Genomic DNA, 20,707 nt, shown 5'->3' with positions numbered 1-20,707 from the left:
TGCAGTGGCGTGATCTCAGCTCACTGCAACCTCTGCCTCCCGGGTTCAAACTATTCTCCTGCCTCAGCCTCCCGAGTAGCTGGGACTAAAGGCGCCCACCACCATGCCCAGCTAATTTTTGTATTTTTAGTAGAGATGGGGTTTCACCATGTTGGCCAGGATGGTTTTGATCTCTTGACCTTGTGACCCGCCTGCCTCGGCAGTGCTGGGATTACAGGTGTGAGCCACCGTACCTGGCTGGCCTTGCGTTTTTATATACTGACCTTACCCAAAACATGTGGCTGTCCCTGAGGTTGAAGATCAGGCTTACTGTTGCATTTCCACAGCCTGCACACACTGGGAGTTAATAAATGCATGCATCTGTTATTTATGTATGAATGAACGGATTCACTTTCCTTGCTACACTATATACTCTTCTAAAAGTTACCAGGCTTTCTGGAACTTATATTAAGAAATCCAGATACCAGCAATAATATCCAGGTAACTCAGCCTCTGCCCAAATTGCTTGATGAGATTACCTGTGTCTCAGCACCAGGACCACAATTTCGGTTTCTTTTCCATTTTCTCCATGCCCTGACACACTGTTGGATATCCACTACCTGTTTAAAAATGTATGTCATGATTTGAGTTGGTCAGGTGTTGGGGGTGGGATATGACAGAGAAAATGGGGTCCCAGCTACTGAGGACCTGACACATGAAAAGGGAGACAGGACAGATCCTGTTGAGAAAAAAAACCCCATTAAAGCCGGTTCCGGAGTCTTTCCTCCACAGCCCAGAGATGCCTGTGCACTTCCCCCAAGAAGCTCCTCCAAGTTGCGTGACCCTGATGAAGGTCTTCCTTCAACCATATGATTTGTTACAGGAAAAATGAGGAAGGAATTTGGAAGCAGTTAAGGTCACTTTGTGCCGAGACTATCGCACTATATCATGTTAAATAAAATGTCAGGTGATAGTTATTGAGTCATTCTTTCCTAACGGTGTTATGCACAGTAGATAATTTTATCATCTCTATATGATTTGGATTTGAATAAATTATCAGTTTTTAAGAATTTAATAAGAATATGTAAATATATTTGTATTCCCTATTTAAGTCAACCTAAGAATGAAATGATGAGAGTAATGATATTTTGTGAGGCTGGTGGGGGCCTTTTGGTAGATGACCTCCTCTGATCTCCTCCACGATCCTGGAACACAGATAGTACATCCCCTTCTTACAAATGAGAAAACTGAAGCTCAGACAGGTTAATTTGCCTAAGGTCTCCCATCCCAGAGTATGGGTTCAAATTTTAGAGGTTTTTCACCTTATGCTACCTATAGATAGTCAAATCTAAATTTATTCACATGAAATGATGGGTTAAATCATTTACAAAATTACCAACCATAAGATTCTGTTGGCAAATACCCATGAAATATTTATTTTTAAAAATGTCCTGTCCATGCACATGGATTTCAGTTTTAAACATGAAAAATATTTTAGCTTTTAGGTTGCAAAAAAATCCCCCAAAACAACCCACCCACTATATGGATAGTATACAAAATGAACACAGGCTGATGTACATCAATGTTTCCAAATAGTAACAGGAAACCTGGAACAGTATTTTTGGGGTGGAGGTAATTTGGTAATATATATATGCCCAGATAAAAATTGTACAAGCCCAGTGATCCATGGAGGCCTCTTGGGGGTTCTGTGGGTACGGCGACAGGGACACAGGAGTGCAGGGAGGGGCTCTGGGTTGCCAGAGACCTGCTGTGGAGAAGATTTCTGCCCTCAATAAACCCTACAACTGTACACAATTTAGTTTGAGTCCTATTTTCATCATCCGCAAAATTAGGCTACTTATGCCTTTGTGGGGTGTCAGCATTGAATATTGGGGTGTCAGCCAAGTGCTTAGCCAGGAGCCTGTCTGCGACATGGCTTAGCCAGGCGGGATGTGACATGCCCTCATGGTCAGTGAGGCATGCTCTCCTGGCTATGACAACTGGGAGGATGTGAAACTGAAGCTGGGTGCTGGCAAATCATGGAGGCAGCTGGGAACCTCAGTGTCTCAGGCTCATGTCCTCAGCTGGGAATGAGAAAAGGATGTGGCTTAGGAGAGCGGCGAGCCTGATGTCTGAAACCGCTTTCCTGTCATGGGTGAGAAAGTTGAAAAGCCAGTTTCTACCAGGAAGGTGGCACGGGACGCCTTGGCTGTGCACCTGGATGTGCGGGGCCGTTTCATCACACAGCTGCATGGGGCTTGCTTGTGTGCTGAACTTTCCAGGACGTCCTGAGACTGGACCTTCCGGTTTCCAAGATTCAGTCCCATTGTCACAGCCTAATATCTGATTTTTTGATTTGATTATATGGTATAGAGAAGTGGAAAAATCCTCAAGTTTGAGTCATTAAACATTGTAAAATAGGGCCAGGCACAGTGGCTCACACCTGCAATCCAAGCACTTTGGGAGGCTGAGGTGGTTGGATCGTTTGAGGTCAGGAGTTCAAGACCAGGCTGGCCAACATGGTGAAACCCCGTCTCTACTAAAAATACAAAAATTAGCTGAGTGTGGTGGCGTGTGCCTGTAATCTCAGCTACTCGGGGGGCTGGGGCAGGAGAATTGCTTGAACTCAGGAGGTGGAGGTTGCAGTGAGCCAAGATGATGCCACTGCACTGCAGCCTGGGCAACAGGGCCAGATTCCCTCTCAAGAAAAAACAAAAAACAAAAAATCCCAAAACCATTGTAAAATAGAAATGGATGTAGGGAAGAGAGAGGGAGAGAAGGCAGAGCAGGAAGGAGGAGGCAGGAAGGGCAGAGCTGGCATCAAGGCAGGCCCTGGGCTGGATGCCCAGGAGTGTGGGCAGAGGGGGTGCAGCACTGAGAGGCGGACTGGAAACTTCTCCTGCCAAGCTCATGACAATGAATGGGAGGCAGGGAGGAGGCCCACAGAGCTTGCCGAGTGCTAAGTGCCTGCCCCCCTGCCCCGAGCTACACCTTGGTGCCACTGTCAACGGCCAGCCTGAAGCCTCCAGGGAGACGGCCACCAGTGTCTCTCAGGGACCTGGGCTTCCTTCCCACCAAGGAAGAGGGAGAGAGACTAGGGCTGCGCTCCACTGTGAAGAGCCCAGCTAATTATTCATGACATCCCCGCAGGATGGCTGGACTGCCACAGCTTCCCCGTGCCCATCCTCAGAGACAGAGCCTCAGGAGTGGACATCCATCTTTCAGGAGGGACTTAGAGGAGCCCTCCCAAGGATGAGCATGTTGTTTCCCGCCGAAGCCTTGAGTTTTGAAGAGTGAAGCGGGGATGGTTGGTGATTCTAGGTTTAATGCTTCCACCCGATTCCCCATTTCATCACACTCCTCAGTACTATGACATTTGGATTAGTTTTTAATCTTCTCTTCCCCTTTTTGTTGTTCTGCTGTTGAACTGATTATGCAGAACTGTGTGTTGATGTCTCTGTGGCATCTTCCCTCCCGGGATGCAGCTCTGTTTTCCAAACACCCCCTCTTAATCCTCTTAGGAGGGTGGATGCACCGGGGTGCTCACCCTGTCTGTCAGGACCAGCAGAGATGTATGCTTTACAGGTGTTTGTTAACCTGGACCATGCTGGATGGGAGGCTTGGAGGCACCAAGATGCTAAATCTCTTCCCCGTCCCTCCAGCCAGGCATCTCAAGTGGCTAAAGAATAAATGCATGAAAATTAAGAGCCAGCTCTGCCTGCGAAAGAGAACAGGAGCAAGCTGGCTGTTGGCTGTCACCTGGAGTCACCTGCTGGGAAGTGCCGAATCACCCCAGACCAAGGACAGGAAGGAGGCTCGGTGAGTGACAGTCCCACCCTGGCAGTGCCAGGAACAGCACAGCTTCAATTCAAAGTGCAAACAGACTCCCTGCATCAGAGCCGACCTATTGGTGTGAGATATTTCACTTCCAGCCCAGGGGCATTTATGATGTATAGATCCACACAGGATCGCCTGGTTTCATTTCTCATGTATATGGGCTACTCGGGACACCTCTCACTTTCCCAACTTTTTGTATCTTTTTTATTTTCTTTCTTTGAGACGGAGTCTGGCTCTGTCTCCCAGGCTGGAGTGCAATGGCGTGGTCTCAGCTCCCTGCAACCTCCGCCTCCCGGGTTCAAGCGATTCTCCTGCCTCAGCCTCCCAAGTTGCTGGGATTGTAGGCGTCTACCACCACACCTGGCTACTAACTGTTTATATCTTAATGCCTTTCCGGAGCTTTCCAGAACATGTACAACATGCTCCTAGTGGACCTGGAGATGGTTGAGGGTGGGTAGCGCAGGAAGACAGTTACTGTTACTTCAGTTTTCTTTCAGGTCTTCTGGTTGAGCGAAGAAGAGGTTTTAGTTTGGTGATGGCATGTCCTTAAGAATTCACTTGCTTCCCTCTCTCTGTTCTTTTGAGAGCGGGTCTCCACTAAGCATTTTAGCAGGTAAAAAATCTAGCTAGAATTTAATTATATTGTCTTGTTTTTATTTATTTTGAGGTTGTAATTGCTTTCAGGTCTTACAGCCAGTAATAACATTTTTCTATTCATGTTAGAAACGTTTATTTAGCAAACGCTTATATAGCATTTACTCTGTGGAAGATCTGTTTTAAATACCTTAAAAGAGAAACTGTTTTTTCTCTCTCTGTCATTCTCTTTTTTTCTCCCTCTCTCTTCTTTTTTCTTTGTGGTAGGGTCTCGCTCTGTCACCCCAGGCTGGAGTACAGTGGCAGGACTGCAGTTCACTGCAGCCTCGACCACCCTGGCTCAAGTGATCCTCGCATCTCAGCCTAAGAGAAACTCTTGGAACAGAAAACCAAATACCACATATTCTCAGTTATAAGTGGGAGCTAAACGATGAGAACACATGGACACAAAGAGGGGAACAACGGACACCGAGGCCTACCTGAGGGTGGAAGTTGGGAGGAGGGAGAGGAGCAGAAAAGATACCTATTGGGTACTGGGCTTAATACCTGGGTGATGAAATAATCTGTACGACAAACCCCCGTGACAGTAGTTTTCCTGTGTAACAAACTTTCACATGTACCACTGAACCTAAAATTAAAGTTAAAAATAAATTATGTTAAAAGGGAAACTCTTGTTTTTCTTATAACCTAATAACAAACCTATGTGGTAAGAACTATAATCACCTTCATTTTATAGCTGGGGAAACTGAGGCAAGAGGCAGTTAAATCAGGTTAGGAAGTAGTAGAAGTGGTGCTGAAACCCTGGCAGTGTGGCTCCAGATTTTGTGTTCTTTTTTTAACCGTTTTTTTTTTTTTTTAGAGATAGTGGCTTGCTATCTCTAAATAGGCCAGAGTGCTGTGGTACAGTCATGGCTCACTACAGCCTTGACCTCCTGGACTCAAGTGATCCTCTCCCCTCAGCCTCCTGAGAAGCTGGAACTACAGGTGTGTACTACCAGCTTGAGTAATATTTAAAAAAATTTTTTTTGTAGAGATGGGGTCTCACTATGTTGCCAAGCTGGTCTTGAACCCCTGGCCTCCAGCGATCCTCCTGCCTCCCAGATCCCTGTGATTACAGGCCTGAGTCCCCATGACTGGCCTGGACTTTGTGTTTATAACCTCTGTGCTATGCTGCCTCTCCATAGGGAATATTAAAAAGTAATGTTTTCAGGCCAGGCGCTGTGGCTCATGCCTGTAATCCTAGCACTTTGGGAGGCCAAGGCGGGCGGATCACCTGAGGTCAGGAGTTCAAGATCAGTCTGGCCAACATGGCAAACCCCTGTCTCTACTAAAAATACAAAAGTTAGCCGGGCGTGGTGGTGGGCACCTGTAATTCCAGCTACTCCAGAGGCTGAGGCAGGAGAATCGCTTGAACCCGGGAGGCAGAGGTTGCAGTGAGCTGAGATCACACCACTGCACTCCAGCTTGGAAGACAGAGCGAGACTCCGTCTCCAAACAAACAAACAAACATTTTCAGGGAGAACAAGTGAGTAGATTCGAAGGAAACGTTGATATAAAGAAATGAGGTCCAAGCCTGGGTGGAAATGGCAGATATGGTGGAGGTGAACAGAAATGGGTGCAGCGGCTGGCCACACTGGCAGATACAAGGAAGAAGGAGCTAGTGGATTAAGCACTTACTTGACCTCAGACACGGCACACTCCTCAACAGGGTCTCTAGAGCCTCAGCTAAACATTCCTGTGGGTTGACTCTGTAGTAGAGATCTCTTGCCGGAACAGATGTATTTGTAATAATACACACATGCATATGCATATACTGCTGCTTTTGCTATTAACTACCAATCCTTTCCTTTCACCTTGGTGACAGCCATAGGGGGGTTTTCAGCTCTGCTCAGAGATAAGCTGAGGAACTCCTCCAGGCCCTACGGATGGGGGTGGTGCTGGGCAGGTAGTCAAGGCAAGGCTACTCCTGAGGCCAAGCAAGGTCTTAACCAAGTATTGAAAAGTGACTTCAGGCCTGGTGCAGTGGCTCAAGCCTATAATCCCAGCACTTTGGGAGGCCGAGGCAGGCGGATCACCTGAGGTCAGGAATTTGAGACTAGCCTGGCCAACATGGAGAAACCTCATCTCTGCTAAAAATACAAAAATCAGCCAGGCGTGGTGGCGGGCACCTATAATCCCAGCTACTCAGGAGGCTGTGGCAGGAGAATCGCTTGAACCTGGGAGGTGGAGGTTGCAGTGAGCTGAGATTGTGCCACTGCACTCCAGCCTGGGTGACCACAGTGAGACTCCGTCTCAAAAAAAAAAAAAAAGAAAAGTGACCTCAGTCTTCCTACTCAAAAAGGACAATGCTAGGTTCAAACATGACTCTGGACCATGATTCTCAGACTTCAGGGTTTACATAATGAAGAATTTAAATCTTAGAGATTGATTTGGATTTGGCAGCTCTTTATTTTACTAAGTATGGACATTAAAAACCAAACCACACTTCCCTAAACAGTAACGAAGTCCAACCACTGTCTATCATCACTATCAATACATAAATGCAAGGAGATCCTAACACAGAAACATAGGGAAGAAATAAACTTTGAATAACCCATGTGTGTGCGCACGTTTGCATGCATGTGCATATCACATTGCTTAAGACAAAGAAAACTTCTTTGGGGAACAACATTGGCAGTATTGGGAACCACCGACCTGGAGTGCCTGTCTGATGCTTTTGCTGTCTCCTGTTGGCTGCCTTAACTACCTTAATTTAAAAATTACCTCCCTCAAGTCATACCAACAAGGTATTTCCTCGTTATCCTGAAATGGAAGGTCCTGATTATGGATTGTCCTGGCTCTTACTTACTCTCTGCAGATTTTTTCTTTTTTGTTATTGTTGTCACTTTAAGTTCTGGGATACATGTGTAGAATGTGCAGGTTTATACGTATACATGTGCCATGGTGGTTTGCCGCATCTATCAACCCGTCATCTAGGTTTTAAGCCCTGCACTCGTTAGGTATTCATCCTAATACTCTCCCTCCCCTTGCTCCCAACCCCCAACAGGACCCAGTGTGTGATGTTCCCCTCCCTGTGTCTACGTGTTCTCATTGTTCAGCTCCCACTTATGAGTGGGATCATGTGATGTTTGGTTTTCTGTTCCTGTGTTAGTTTGCTGAGGATGATGGCTTCCAGCTTCATCCATGTTCCTGCAAAGGACATGGACTCATTCTTTTTTATGGCTGCATAGTATTCCATGGTCTATATGTGCCACATTTTCTTTATCCAGTCTACCATTGATGGGCATTTGGGTTGGTTCCAAGTCTTTGCTATTGTAAATAGTGCTTCCTGCAGTGCAGATTTTTAAAAACCCACTTCCCACTCAGCCCCATCACCAATAGTGTAGAATGTCCTGGGAGGCTGTGAACTTTGAGAGGACAGCTGTGGTGTCTGCTCACTGCCCTATCCTAGGACCTAGCACAGGGCCTGGCATAGGGCGGGTACACAATGCCTGTTTGTTGCATGACTGAATGAATAAACAAATGAATGACTGATGAAGGAGATAATTCAATTTTTAATTTGTATTCTTAGTGTGCAGATCTGATGAAGTCTTCATATAAAACACATTGGTGAATCATGAAACATGATAATCAAAAGTATACTGTGAACCCACCACACGACCTAGGAAGAAAACTGGGGTCTAGCTCCCCTATTCCGTCCTCCTTGCTTCCCTAGAAATAAAAACCAGCTTGAATTTTGGGTTTATCATTCCCCTGCTTTTAAAAGAATAGTTTTAAAATCACATGTCTACTTATTCCTAAACAACATTGTTTAATTTTGCCGATTTCTGAGCATTATAAAATGTTATATGGTATACAGTCTATCCTAAATTTTATGTTTGCCAGCCTTGCTTCCTTAAAACATAGTTTTAAAATCACATATGTATGTATTCCTAAATAATGTACTGTTTCATTTTGCTTGGTTTCTAAGGCTTATAAAATGGTATCATATAGCGTGTAGGTTTTTGATACTTGTTTTTTTTCCCTCGCCATAATCATGTTTCTAAGTTTCACTGGAGGAATAGGTCATTTATTTCATTGCTGAATAACAGATCATCCTCTGAATAGCACAATTTATTCATGCACTCCTGTCAATGGAGTTTGGGGCAATTATGAACAATACTGAGATGAACACTCTTTTAAACAAATTTAGTTGCTAAAAAAGAAACCATTATGGCCAGGCACGGTGACTCACGCCTGTAATCCTACCATTCTGGGAGGCCAAGGCAGACTGATCACTTGAGGTCAGGAGTTTGAGACTAGTCTGGCCGACATGGTGAAACCCCATCTCTACTAAAAATACAAAAATCATCCGGGTATAGTGGAGGGCGCCTGTAGTCCCAGCTACTTGGAAGGCTGAGGCAGGAGAATCGCTTGAACCTAGGAGGTTCAGTGAGCCGAGATCCCGCCATTGCACTCTAGCCTGGGAGATAGAGTGAGACTCCGTCTCAAAAAAAAAAAAAAAAAAAACCAAAACAAAAAACAAACCAAAGCCAAAATGAAAAACAAAAAACAGCATTATACACATACATATATATATAGCATAAGACAAAATGAGAGGTTAACGAAATTACAAGATAAACACCTTTAAACATCCCCATGTAAAGGAAATTGACTCTGACCCCATAAGCCTGCCAGGTTCACTTTCCCAAATGCAAAGCCCCACCCCTCCTCCAAGAGTAAAACGCCAGCCTGCCTTTTGTGCTAATCGTCTCTTTTCTTTGCAGTTGTGCTCCCCATTCCTGAATACTACAGATGAGCTGTGCCTGCCTCCCCTCTCCTCCCTTCCCCTCCCTTTGCTTTGCTTTTATGTCAAAATATTAGTTTATACCTGTGTGTTTCTCTGGCATGCTTTTATCGTCTGCAGGGATGTTATTCTACTTTTTCTTTTTTCTTTGAATAACCGTGTGGGATTTGACTTCAATCCTTTTCTGCTACTTATGTTTACATAATATTAGATTTCCTGAACTTTTTGAAAGGAGGCATAATTTTAAGGGTTTTTATTATTTCACAATGGTAGAGCACTCTCTTCTGTTGTTTTGTTGAGTATTTTAAAATAGGGCCCCTCACTTCCTGAGAACGTCCATTCCATTCTCTCCTACTGTAGTCTGGGTTCTCTTTTTTGCTTTTCTCTATTTTCCTGAAGTGCTCAATTTGGAGTCTGTTCCCAGCTGGGGTTCTGTTCTGGATGGGGGCTTGGGCTGGTTAGTTTGGAGTGTTTATTAGGCCCAGTCTTCCCCAGCCTCTTCTGACTTTACCTTTGGAACTCACATGCTTTTACTGAAAGATACAAATGCCTCCCTGGGTCAGGTGCTGTCCTCCAGCTGCCTGCGGGCTTTACAATAATTGTTTCTTGATTATTTTAAAGTTCTTGTTGCAGGTGATCAGTGACTATCTGGGCCGGTAGCATGGGCCAGGAGAAGAATTGGCCAAGATGGTTAGTTGTAGGTTAAAAAAAGGCAGATTTATTAGAGAAAGTAGGCAAATATGTTGCAAGGATGCAACAGGCAGGTTAGCAAGAGAGGAACTGATTGCAAGGAAACGAAGGCTTCCCGGGGATTTTGTAGGATGGTGCTTGTGCTGTGTGCTGAAGAGGGCTTTGTGCAGTACTGATGATGCCAAGGTTGCAGTGAACTAAATTGAGTTATTTTATTAGTTGAGGGTTGGCACAGGAAGGTGCAGTTGAGCACAGGAAGGTCGTGAGTTACTTGTGCAGGAGGGTAATGTGTTTTGGACCTTATAAAAACCCTTACAGCTTATCTGTTTTCTGTGTTTTGCTTCCTCTGCTCCTGCCAGCCTGACTTCTTTCCCCTCATTAGGACCCCACAGTTCTGAGGCCTACCAGGTGCTCTGTTGCTTCCTTCTGTGTCCTCCAGCAAAGCTGCTGATACCATGCAGATCTTGTATCTGTGTCTCCACCCATTTGTGTTTTAGGGTTTGTAGGGATTTGGTGTCATCTTGTTTGTTATAGGGATTGTCCATGGGTTTTTAGTTTTGCAATCCTGGCTGCTTTGTGTATCTTTATGGGGGATTTGGAGATATTAAATAATTATGCCATCAAGGCTGCCACCTTCTCAGAATCTTCATGTTGTTTTCATATACATTGAATTTTTTCTTTTTCTTTTCTTTTCTTTTCTTTTTTTTTTTGAGGTGGAATCGTGCTCTGTCACCCAGGCTGGAGTGCAATGGCACGGTCTTGGCTCACTGCAACCTCTGCCTCCTGGGTTCAAGTGATTCTCCTGCCTCAGCCTCCCAAGTAGCTGGGATCACCAGTGTGTGCCACCATGCCTGGCTAATTTTTGTATTTTTGGTAGACACGGGGTTTCACTATGTTGGTCAGGCTGGTTTTGAACTCCTGACCTTAGGTGATCTAGCCTCGGCCTCCCAAACTGCTGGGATTATAGGCGTGAGCCACTGTACGCAGTCCATATTGAATATTTTTTATACATCCACTGTTGCCCACCTATAAGAATTTTTCTAAATATACTTTGGGGAGAAATTACAGGCTGTTAGGGTATGTGAAGGTTCAACATTATAATGCTAAATTGTTTTCTCAAGTTTCTGTATCAATTTATGTTGCTACCTTCCTTCTGGTTTCTTTAGGTTTGGTTTTCTCTTGCTTTTCTAGTTTCTAAAGATGAAAGTTTAAGTAATTGATTGGAGATTTTTCTTCTTTTTAAGGTATTTACAGCTATAAATTTCCCTCCAAGTACCTACCGCTTTAGCTGTACCCCAGAAACTTTGGTATGCTATTTTTTTCCTTCATCTCAAAACTTTTTTCTAATTTCTCTTATTTGTTCTTTGACTTCTTGGTTAAGAAGAGTGTTTTTTAATTTCCACATATTTGTGAATTTCTCAAATTAATTTTTGTTATTGTTTTCTAATTTTACTGTATGGAGAACATACTTTTATAATTCTAATCTTTAAAATTTATTGGGACTTATTTTGTGGCCTAATAGATGGTCTATCCTGGAGAATGTTCCATATGTACTTAAGAATGTGTATTCTTCCTCAAGGATCTAGAACTAGAAATACCATTTGACCCAGCAATCCCATTACTGGGTATATATCCAAAGGATTGTAAATTATTCTACTATAAAGACACATGCACACATATGTTTATTGCAGCACTGTTCACAATAGCAAAGACTTGGAACCAACCCACATGTCCAGCAATGATAGACTGGATTAAGAAAATGTGGCACATATACACCATGGAATACTATGCAGCCATAAAAGGGATGAGTTCATGTCCTTTGTAGGAACATGGATGAAGCTGGAAACCATCATTCTCAGCAAACTATCACAATGACAGAAAACCAAACATTGCATGTTCTTACTCATAGGTGGGAATTGAACAATGAGATCACTTGGCCACAAGGTGGGGAATGTCACACACTGGGGCCTGTTGGGGTGGGGGGCTTGGGGAGGGATAGCATTAGGAGAAATACCTAATGCAAATGACGAGTTGATNAATGTGGCACATATACACCATGGAATACTATGCAGCCATAAAAAGGGATGAGTTCATGTCCTTTGTAGGAACATGGATGAAGCTGGAAACCATCATTCTCAGCAAACTATCACAATGACAGAAAACCAAACATTGCATGTTCTTACTCATAGGTGGGAATTGAACAATGAGATCACTTGGCCACAAGGTGGGGAATGTCACACACTGGGGCCTGTTGGGGGTGGGGGGCTTGGGGAGGGATAGCATTAGGAGAAATACCTAATGCAAATGACAAGTTGATGGGTACAGCAAACCAACATGGCACATGTATACCTATGTATCAAACCTGCACATTGTGCACATGTACCCTAGAACTTAAAAGTATTTTTTTAAAAAAAGAATGTATGTTCTTTGCTAGGTATGGTGGCTCATGCCTGTAATCTAGCACTTTGGGAGGCCAAGGCAGGAGGATCACTTGAAGTCAGGAGTTCAAGACCAACCTGGGCAAAATAGCAAGATCCTGTCTACAAAATTAGCAACTTAGCAAGACCCTGGGCAACATAACAAGACCCTGTCTCTACAAAAATTAATAATTAGCTGAGTGTGGTGGTGCACACCTGTGGTCCCAGCTACTCGGGAGACTGAGGTGGGAGGATAACTTAAGCCCAGGAGGTAGAAGCTGCAGTGAGCCATGATTGTGCCACTGGATGCCAGCCTGGGCAACAGGCGAGACTCTATCTCAAAAAATAAAAGAATGCATATTCTGCCGTTGTTGAGTAGAGTGTTCTATAGATGTGTGTTAAGTATAGTTGTGTACAGTGTTGTTCAAATCTTCTATCTCTTTGGTAATCTTTTGTCTAGTTGTTCTACCCATTACTGAAAATGAAGTATTGAAGTCTCCAACTATCATTGTTGAATAGTGTATTTTCCCTTCAATTCTGACAGCTTTAACTTCATATATTTTGAGGCTATATTGTTAGTTGCATGTATGTTTATAATTTATATCGTCTTAATGGATTGACACTTTTACTGTTATAAAATGTTCTTTATTATGTAGTCATCCAGTACTCTTTTGGTTACTGTTTGCTATCTTTTTTCCATCCTTTTACTTCCTTTTTCTTTTTGAAATGGCGTTTTGCTCGTTGCCCAGGCTGGAGTGCAATGGCGTGATCTTGGCTCACTGCAACCTCCACCTACCTGGTTCAAGCGATTCTTCTGCCTCAGCCTCCCGAGAAGCTGGGACTACAGGTGTTTACCACCACGCCTGGCTAATTTTTTGTATTTTTGGTAGAGATGGGGTTTCACCCTGTTAGCCAGGATGGTCTCCATCTCCTGACGTCGTGATCCTCCCACCTCAGCCTCCCAAAGCGCTGGGATTACAGGCGTGAGCCACTGCGCCTGGCTCATCCTCTTACTTTCAAATCTTTGGGTTTTTTGTTTTTGTTTAGTTTTGTCTAGAGGTGAGGTTTTACTATGTTGCCTATGAGTAAAAGTTCAACACTGGACTTGAACTCATGGGCTCAAGTAATCCTCCTACCTCAGCCTCCTGAGTAACTGGGACTACAAGCACATGCCACTGTGCCTGGATGGGTCATTTAAAAGAATTTTTTGTTCTGCCAATCTCTGCCTTTTCTTGGAGAGTTAAATCCTTTCACATTTAATGTAATTACTGCTAAGATAGACTGTATTACATCATTATACACTGTATGCCTATCACCACAGATACATAGCTACTTCTTTTTTTCTTTCTTTTCTTTTTTTTTTTGAGTGACAGGATCTCACTCTGTCATCCAGGCTGAGTGCAGTGGTACAGTCATGGCTCACTGCAGCCTCCACCTTCTGGACTACAGGCATGTGCCACTGCATGTGGCGAATTTTTTTTTCTATTTTTTGTAAAGATGGGGTCTTGCTATGTTGCCCAGGCTGGTCTCGAATCCCTGGCTCAAGTGATCCTCCTGCCTTGGCCTCCCAAAGTGCTGGGGATTACAGGTGTCAGCCACTGCACCTGGCCTGTATGCTCACTTTTTGTTTTCTTGAATCAGTTTTGGTAAGTTATATTTTTCATTCCAAGTTTCAAATTTATTTGCATAATCTCACATATAATATTCTCTTATTATCTTTTACATTTCTGTTTCATCTGTAGTTTTCTCTCCTTTTTATGTCTAAAATTATTTGAGCATCTTATCGTTTTTCAGGATCAGTTTTATCAGAGATTCATTTGTTTGATTAGTTTTATCCAAAAACCAACCTTTGACTTTGTCAATCCCCTCCATTATATTTTTGTTTCCCAGTTCACTAATTTCTGCTCTTACTTTCAGTATATCTGTCTGTGTGTATCTATCTTTTACTTTCTGTGGGTTGGATTCTTTTTGTACTAATTTTTGTCAAGGTTATTGATTTCCTTCTAAGCAATATTTTTGCTGCATCTCTAAATATTTGATATGAAGATATTTAATAATCATTCACATTTAACAGTTTTGAAGAATTTTCAGTATAATTTTCTCTTTGATTAATGACTTATTTAGAAATGTATATTTAAAGTTTTAAAACGTATAGACATTTAAAATATAGCATTTTAGGCCAGGCATGATGGCTCATGCCTGTAATCCCAGCATTTTGGAAGGCCAAGGCAGGAGGATTGCTTGAGGCCAGGAGTTTGAGACTAGCCTGGGCAACATAGCAAGATCTCATCTCTAAAAAATAAGTATTAAAAATTAGCTGAGCACAATGATGGTGCCTGTAGTCCCAGCTACTCAGGAGGCTGGGGCGGGAGGATTGCTTAAGCCCAGGAGTTTGAGGCTGCAATGAGCAGTGATCATCGTGTGACTGTACTCCAGCCTGAGTGACAAAGTGACCCAGTGACAAAGTATAAAAAATATTTTATTAAAATATAAATATATATGATATATATGTGTGTATACATATATACACACATACATATAGCATTTTGTTCTTGATTTCTAACTTTCTTGCATTCACCTGAGAGAATGCCGATATTATTTGAAATTTATTGAAATTTGCTTTATGGTATAATATGTCTTCAATTTGTTTTCTCGAGAAAATATAATTTTCTATTTCTTATTATATCCAACTTGTGTTGTTATACACATACATGCATGTGCACACATGCATATAATTTTCTGTTTGTTATAATCTAGTATAATGAGGGATTTGTTCACATTTCTTTCTTTTTTATTTTTTTGCTTTACATATTTTGAGGCTATATTATTAAAGAACACTATTCTAAAATATGTAAATCTTTATTTTATTATGTAGTAATTCTCTCTATTCCTAATAATGTCTTTTCTTATAAAGTATGCTTTATATGATAATAATCTAGCCACTCCAACTTTAATTTAGTTTGTTTTTGCCTAACATACTTTTTTCCATATCTTTACCTTGAGTCTTTAGGTATGCCACTTACAAATATAACTAAAATCCATTCTGACCATCTCTATCTTTCAACTGAAGTGTTTAATCCATTTGTATTTATTGTGATTATTGCAGGAGGACAAGTCCTTGAATGACCTTGGCTGATTCAGCTCTCCCTGCTCCTTCTTACAATTCTTGGGCAGAATGTATGAGAATGTAACATCCTGAGAGAAGGAAGAACCATCTAGAACAGCCTGGGCTTTGTCTTTGTTCTTCTCAGAACAAGATGCTCTGCAGTGCTTAAGCTCAGTGATTTAAGTACCTGTAGGGTATAAAACCCAGAGTGGACTGCTTTCAGGGTCCCTCAGCAGTAGTGTGAAGTTGGGCATATGCAGGTGAGATTCTGTCTGCCCTGGGCAGCTTGCTTGAGTTCTAGGGGACCAGCTCACCATGGAGTCTACGCTTCTGTCTATCTTTGCTACTGATCTATGAGTAATAAGTTGGCTTTGCCTGACTTGTGCAGGTGTTTTGTCATACCAGACTGAGACGCTGGCAGCTGGGTTTGTGCAAAACCTTTAGAAGCTGGGTTTGTGTAAAGACTCCTGCCAGACCTGGGCACCCACCAGATATAGGAATCTTTACAAAAATTGGCAAGATGTTTAGAGTCCTCCCCTGGTAACCAGCGTATGGTGTATCCCTCATAAGGATTGATACCAGTGCATGGTATTGTGTTTCACAATTATGAATATATGTGGATTTTTTCTCATATCTACTTTTTGTTTTCTGTGTCTTGCTTTATGCTCTTTTTCTTGTTTCTTGTTTTCAAAATCCAATTAAAATTTTTTCCCTTCTTAAGGATTTTGGCGTTATACTTTTAGCTTTTTAGTGGTTACCCTTGACATGTTTCCGATGTACTTAACAAGATCTAAATTAGCCCATAACTTTCCCAGCCCCAACCTCTAAACAAATATGAGCCTCCGAACATTTTAACTCAATCCCTTATTTACATATCATCGTTTTTAGCCAGTTAGCACGTCCATTTTGTTGTTGTTGTTGAGATGGAGTTTTGCTCTTGTTGCCCAGGCTGGAGTGAAATGGCACAATCTCGGCTCACCGCAACCTCCGCCTCCCAAGTTGAAGCAATTCTCCTGCCTCAGCCTCCTGAATAGCTGGGATTACAGGTGTGCACCACCGTGCCCAGCTAATTTTGTATTTTTAGTAGAGATCTGGTTTCTCCATGTTGGTCAGGCGATCCCAACCTCAGGTGATCCACCTGCCTCGGCCTCCCCAAGTGTTGGGATTACAGGCATGAGCCTTTGTGCCTGGCCTAGTATGTCCTTTTAAAAAAACACATAAATAGATATTATTCTTTTATAGAGAAAAGGTTTGCTTAGATTTACCTTGAGGGTCACCACTTATTCGCTCACTGTTTTTTCTCATTTTCAGATTCCCCTCTGGGATCATTTTCTTTCTATCTGAAGTATATTTTTAGAAGTTCGTCAGAAAAGAACTGTTGGTAAGCTCTCAATTTCTGTAATCTGAAACTTTCTTATTTTGCACTCAATCTTTAAAATCAGTTTTGCTTGATTTAAAATTCTAAGTTGGCAATCATTTCCCCCTGGACTTTCAATATATTAGACTACTATTTTCTAATCTCCATTGATATTGTTAAGAAGTCTATTATAATTCCACAATTGTAGGTCATCTATAATTTTTCTCTGATTGCTTTTAAGAGCTGCTTAGTGTGGCTGACTGTAGCTTTACTTTTACATTTGCTTTCCTGCCTGGTGGTATACATTGCACTTTCAGCGTTTTTGGATTCCAGTATTTCACTAGCTTTAGAAAATCCTTGGTCTTTATCTCTTTAAAATTTGCCTCTTCATCATTCTTTCCTTTTGGAACTCCACTTATTTGTATGTTAGAGTTGTTCATTTTAACCTTTATCTCTGGTAATGACTCTTTTATATTTTCTATCCATTTGTCTCTCTTTTGCATTCTGGGTAATTGTTTTAGCTTTTAAAATTCAATAATTTTCTCCAATCTGCTGTTAAACTCATCAAATTGTTTCTGATCATTTTTTATTTATGAAAATTCCATTTTTCACCATGCCTGTGCTTTTATAGTATATTATTGCTTATTTATTTTTTGCAACTCTATTTTTTAATTCTTTAGATATTTAATATATCATTATCCTATATTTGACAATTCTGTTCTTCTAAGTCCTTCAGGTTTTGTTTCCACTGATTCTCACCTATGGTTTATTAATGTAAATATTAAGCGTCTTATGTGGTTGATCTGAACTGAGGTTGCTTTTCTTCAGAAAGGACTTGCATTTGCTTCTGCCAGGAGCCAAGGAGAGCTATTTTTTGTTTGTTTGTTTGTTTGTTTTTGATTTCTGTGTGTGTTCCCATTTATTTTCTGTCCTGGTGATCTCCCCTACTTCCTGCAAATTCAGTATTGCCTTAAAAAGTATGTCTTTTGTTTAGGAACTAATTGTGTTTTAAGCAGAAAGACCCTTCAGGGAGTTAAAAGTCTGAATAAATTCTCTAGTTGCGGAACTTTTAAATGTTGGCTAAAATTAGATTTTTAAGAATAGACTCTTCATATATGAGAATTATACAAATAAGCTAGGTTTCTGGTCTAATAAATGAAATCAACACTCAGTAAGCAAGAGCGGTGATTATTCACTTTACGGGAGGATTGGCAGTGGAGGTTTTTGGTTGCCTAGTGCATCAAAGTTCCATTTGTGACTGTTCATTTCTGAACAGAGAAAACAAAAATGAAGCCAAGGCATTTTTGAGTAACTATTAGAGATGACACTCAACTAAGACAAACTACCTAGAATTATTAAAGAAACTGGTGAGGGAAAACAGAATTTAACTAAACAAAAATCTACTTTGCACACTTCCCAGGAAACACAATTTGGTATATTTCACTCTGGATAAAAAATGGTTATAATCAAATTTTGTTTTTGTTTTTTAAACCCTATCAGTTTTCTGGTCCGCTCCCTTTACATTTACATTTTCTCTAACAGTTATTTTCAACGGTTTTATCCATCTTCAACCTTCAGAGCTAAACCTTCTTCCTCCCGTGATGTTCTCAGCAGAAGGGACTGACTGTTTTTTTAAAAAGAACAGACAACATCAGAAGGGAACTGTCACAGGCTGTGTCATCACAACTAGCCCCTCCCCTTAATACTCAGCCACTTCTTTTCCCCTTTTCTCCTAGTGGCAAAGGACAAGCTCCTCCTCCTCCAGAGCCACCTGTACTCTGCACTCCATCTCTTCCCAGTGTCCTCCAGGACTTTGTGATTCTCTATCATTCTCTCCCTCATCTTCCATCATTCCTTTTCACCTTGTTTATTCCCCAGAAGCATTTAAAACATGTTCAGGTCAGAACCATGGAAAACAATAACCAGTCCTCCTTCAACCCCTATACCCTTCCCGTTACCAGTCCTTTCTCTTTCCCCTGCTTTACAGCCAAATCTCAGAAGAGCTGTCCAGAATTACTGTCTCCATTTCCTTCTTATTCATACTCAATTGGGATTTTACCCTCAACGTCCCACTGAAATTCTCACCATTAGGTTTCCATGTTTCCAAATCTAGTTGACATTTATTGGTTTTCACCCTATGTGATTTCTTCGTAGCATTCAACACAATTTCAAACACAGTGGACACAATACACACACACACAAACACACGCACACACACCTTTAGTCTTTATCTTAAAATATCGGCTACAAGAAAGTCAATAATGTTTAGTTGAGTATCACTGCATTTAAAAAGCAATTTATTTATTGTAAGACTAGTAATATAATAATTATTCATTATTACTGTTACATATGTATGTTTTAGTATAAATTACTTCTACTTTGTGTTTCAGTTTAGACCTTACATTGATTTTAAAAATTATATGCCTAGGTAGGTTATATTATTTCCTAATTTAATTTCAGAAATTAGTAAAGAGATTTTCAAAGTATTTCTTAGAGGAAGTCAGTGATCTTTGATGGGACTGAGAATTTCTGCTCTAGTGGAGCCAACTGTCTCTTGGTTGAGACTAGGGTAGTGGCCCAGCACAAGAAAGCTTCTGCACTCCAAGAGCCAGCTTCATTGCTTTCGGGAAAGATTCAGTGTGTCAAACAGCTGAATGATAACTTTCTCTCCTGAACTGATATGAGTGATTTTGGTGGTTCCTTAGTTCTTACATGGGCTACCTTAGTGGTGGGTATTTTTCAACTATTTGATTACTTCTTTGTAAAGTTAACTCTCCCAGCTTTATGCATGGGAGGACACAGAGGAGAAAAGTAAACCTCCAAGCACAAGATGCTTTTCACCTTGAAAATTGTTTGTCCTGAATGTATTTCCTGGTCGTGGTTCTTTCTTTGGAAAATCCTTATCATGAACTCAAAATGGCAGGGCCATCTTTTGGTTATTGTTCCCAATCAACGGTTTTTAGCCACTAGACCACTTTCTGCACTGGGTTTCTTGTCTCCTCACCCTGTACCATAAGGCAGTCTGCTTGCTTCAGCAGGAAGGCTCGGCTGCATGATAGGCGGGTGGTCTCTGAAGAGAGCTCCTCTTGTTTTCCCGATGGACCCAGGGCCAATGTGCCGCAGCCCCTGCGAAGCACAAAGTACGAGGCTGTGGCTCCTGGATGGAGTGTTTCTCCCTTTGCCTTTAAGAGAACACGGGGTCAGGCCGGGCACGGTGGCTCAAGCCTGTAATCCCAGCACTTTGGGAGGCCGAGACGGGCGGATCACGAGGTCAGGAGATCGAGACCATCCTGGCTAACACGGTGAAACCCCGTCTCTACTAAAAAATACAAAAAACTAGCCGGGCGACGTGGCGGGTGCCTATAGTCCCAGCTACTCCGGAGGCTGAGGCAGGAGAATGGTGTGAACCCGGGAGGCGGAGCTTGCAGTGAGCTGAGATCCGGCCACTGCACTCCAGCCTGGGCGACACAGCGAGACTCCGTCTCAAAAAAAAAAAAAAAAAAAGAACACGGGGTCATAGCAGTGTGCAGACGTGTACCTTGCCAGGGCTGCCAGGGGAATGCAGGCTCCTGGGGAGGGTTGAAGGGACAGAGATGTGTGTGCACTGATTACTGTGCCATAGACTACAGCACAGCAGAGGCAAAGAATGCCATCTAAGCCCTTGTTGCTCGGAGTGTCCGAGGATCATTACCATTCAGGTCATCCAGGAGCTTATTAGAAATGCACAGTCTCAGACCTCACCCCAGACCATGAATCAGAACCTGCATTTGAACCACATTCCTAGGTGACTCCCAGGCACATTATAATTCTAGAAGCTCTGCTGCTTTTACCTGCACTCAAGGCCTCAGACTTCTGACCACTCCAGAAAGCCTTCCTTTCACATCCCAACGCCCCCACCCGACACTCTGTCACCTGGATCTTGCCCATTTCCTCCCTGGCAC

The 20,707-nt window shown here is 42.3% G+C and overlaps 1 protein-coding gene across 6 annotated transcripts in view; it reads left to right on the top strand.

The window, feature by feature from the left end:
- CUNH2orf76 (chromosome unknown C2orf76 homolog) overlaps positions 1 to 20,707 on the top strand; it is a 100,401-nt gene that overhangs the window by 77,044 nt on the left and 2,650 nt on the right. For 2 of the 6 annotated variants that reach the window (XR_001889164.1, XM_017891946.1), the window contains exon 7: positions 16,721 to 16,790. Coding sequence is in view for 4 of the 6 variants with exons in the window: in XM_017891946.1 (XP_017747435.1) it covers positions 16,721 to 16,790 (70 nt within the window). In the remaining 2 variants the exon portion in view is untranslated. Of the gene's footprint in view, positions 1 to 3,641; positions 3,799 to 4,313; positions 4,423 to 4,677; positions 4,862 to 15,409; positions 15,670 to 16,720; positions 16,791 to 20,707 lie in introns of those variants that run through there. The other 4 variants (XR_001889162.1, XM_017891944.1, XM_017891943.1 and 1 more) reach the window with 4 other exon arrangements.

The sequence above is a fragment of the Rhinopithecus bieti genome, unplaced genomic scaffold, assembly GCF_001698545.2.
Source record: "Rhinopithecus bieti isolate Rb0 unplaced genomic scaffold, ASM169854v2 scaffold_19969, whole genome shotgun sequence".
NCBI classification, from domain to species: Eukaryota; Metazoa; Chordata; class Mammalia; order Primates; family Cercopithecidae; genus Rhinopithecus; species Rhinopithecus bieti.
The sequence above is the reverse complement of the archived record's forward strand: the minus strand, read 5'-3'. Positions and strand labels throughout refer to the sequence as shown.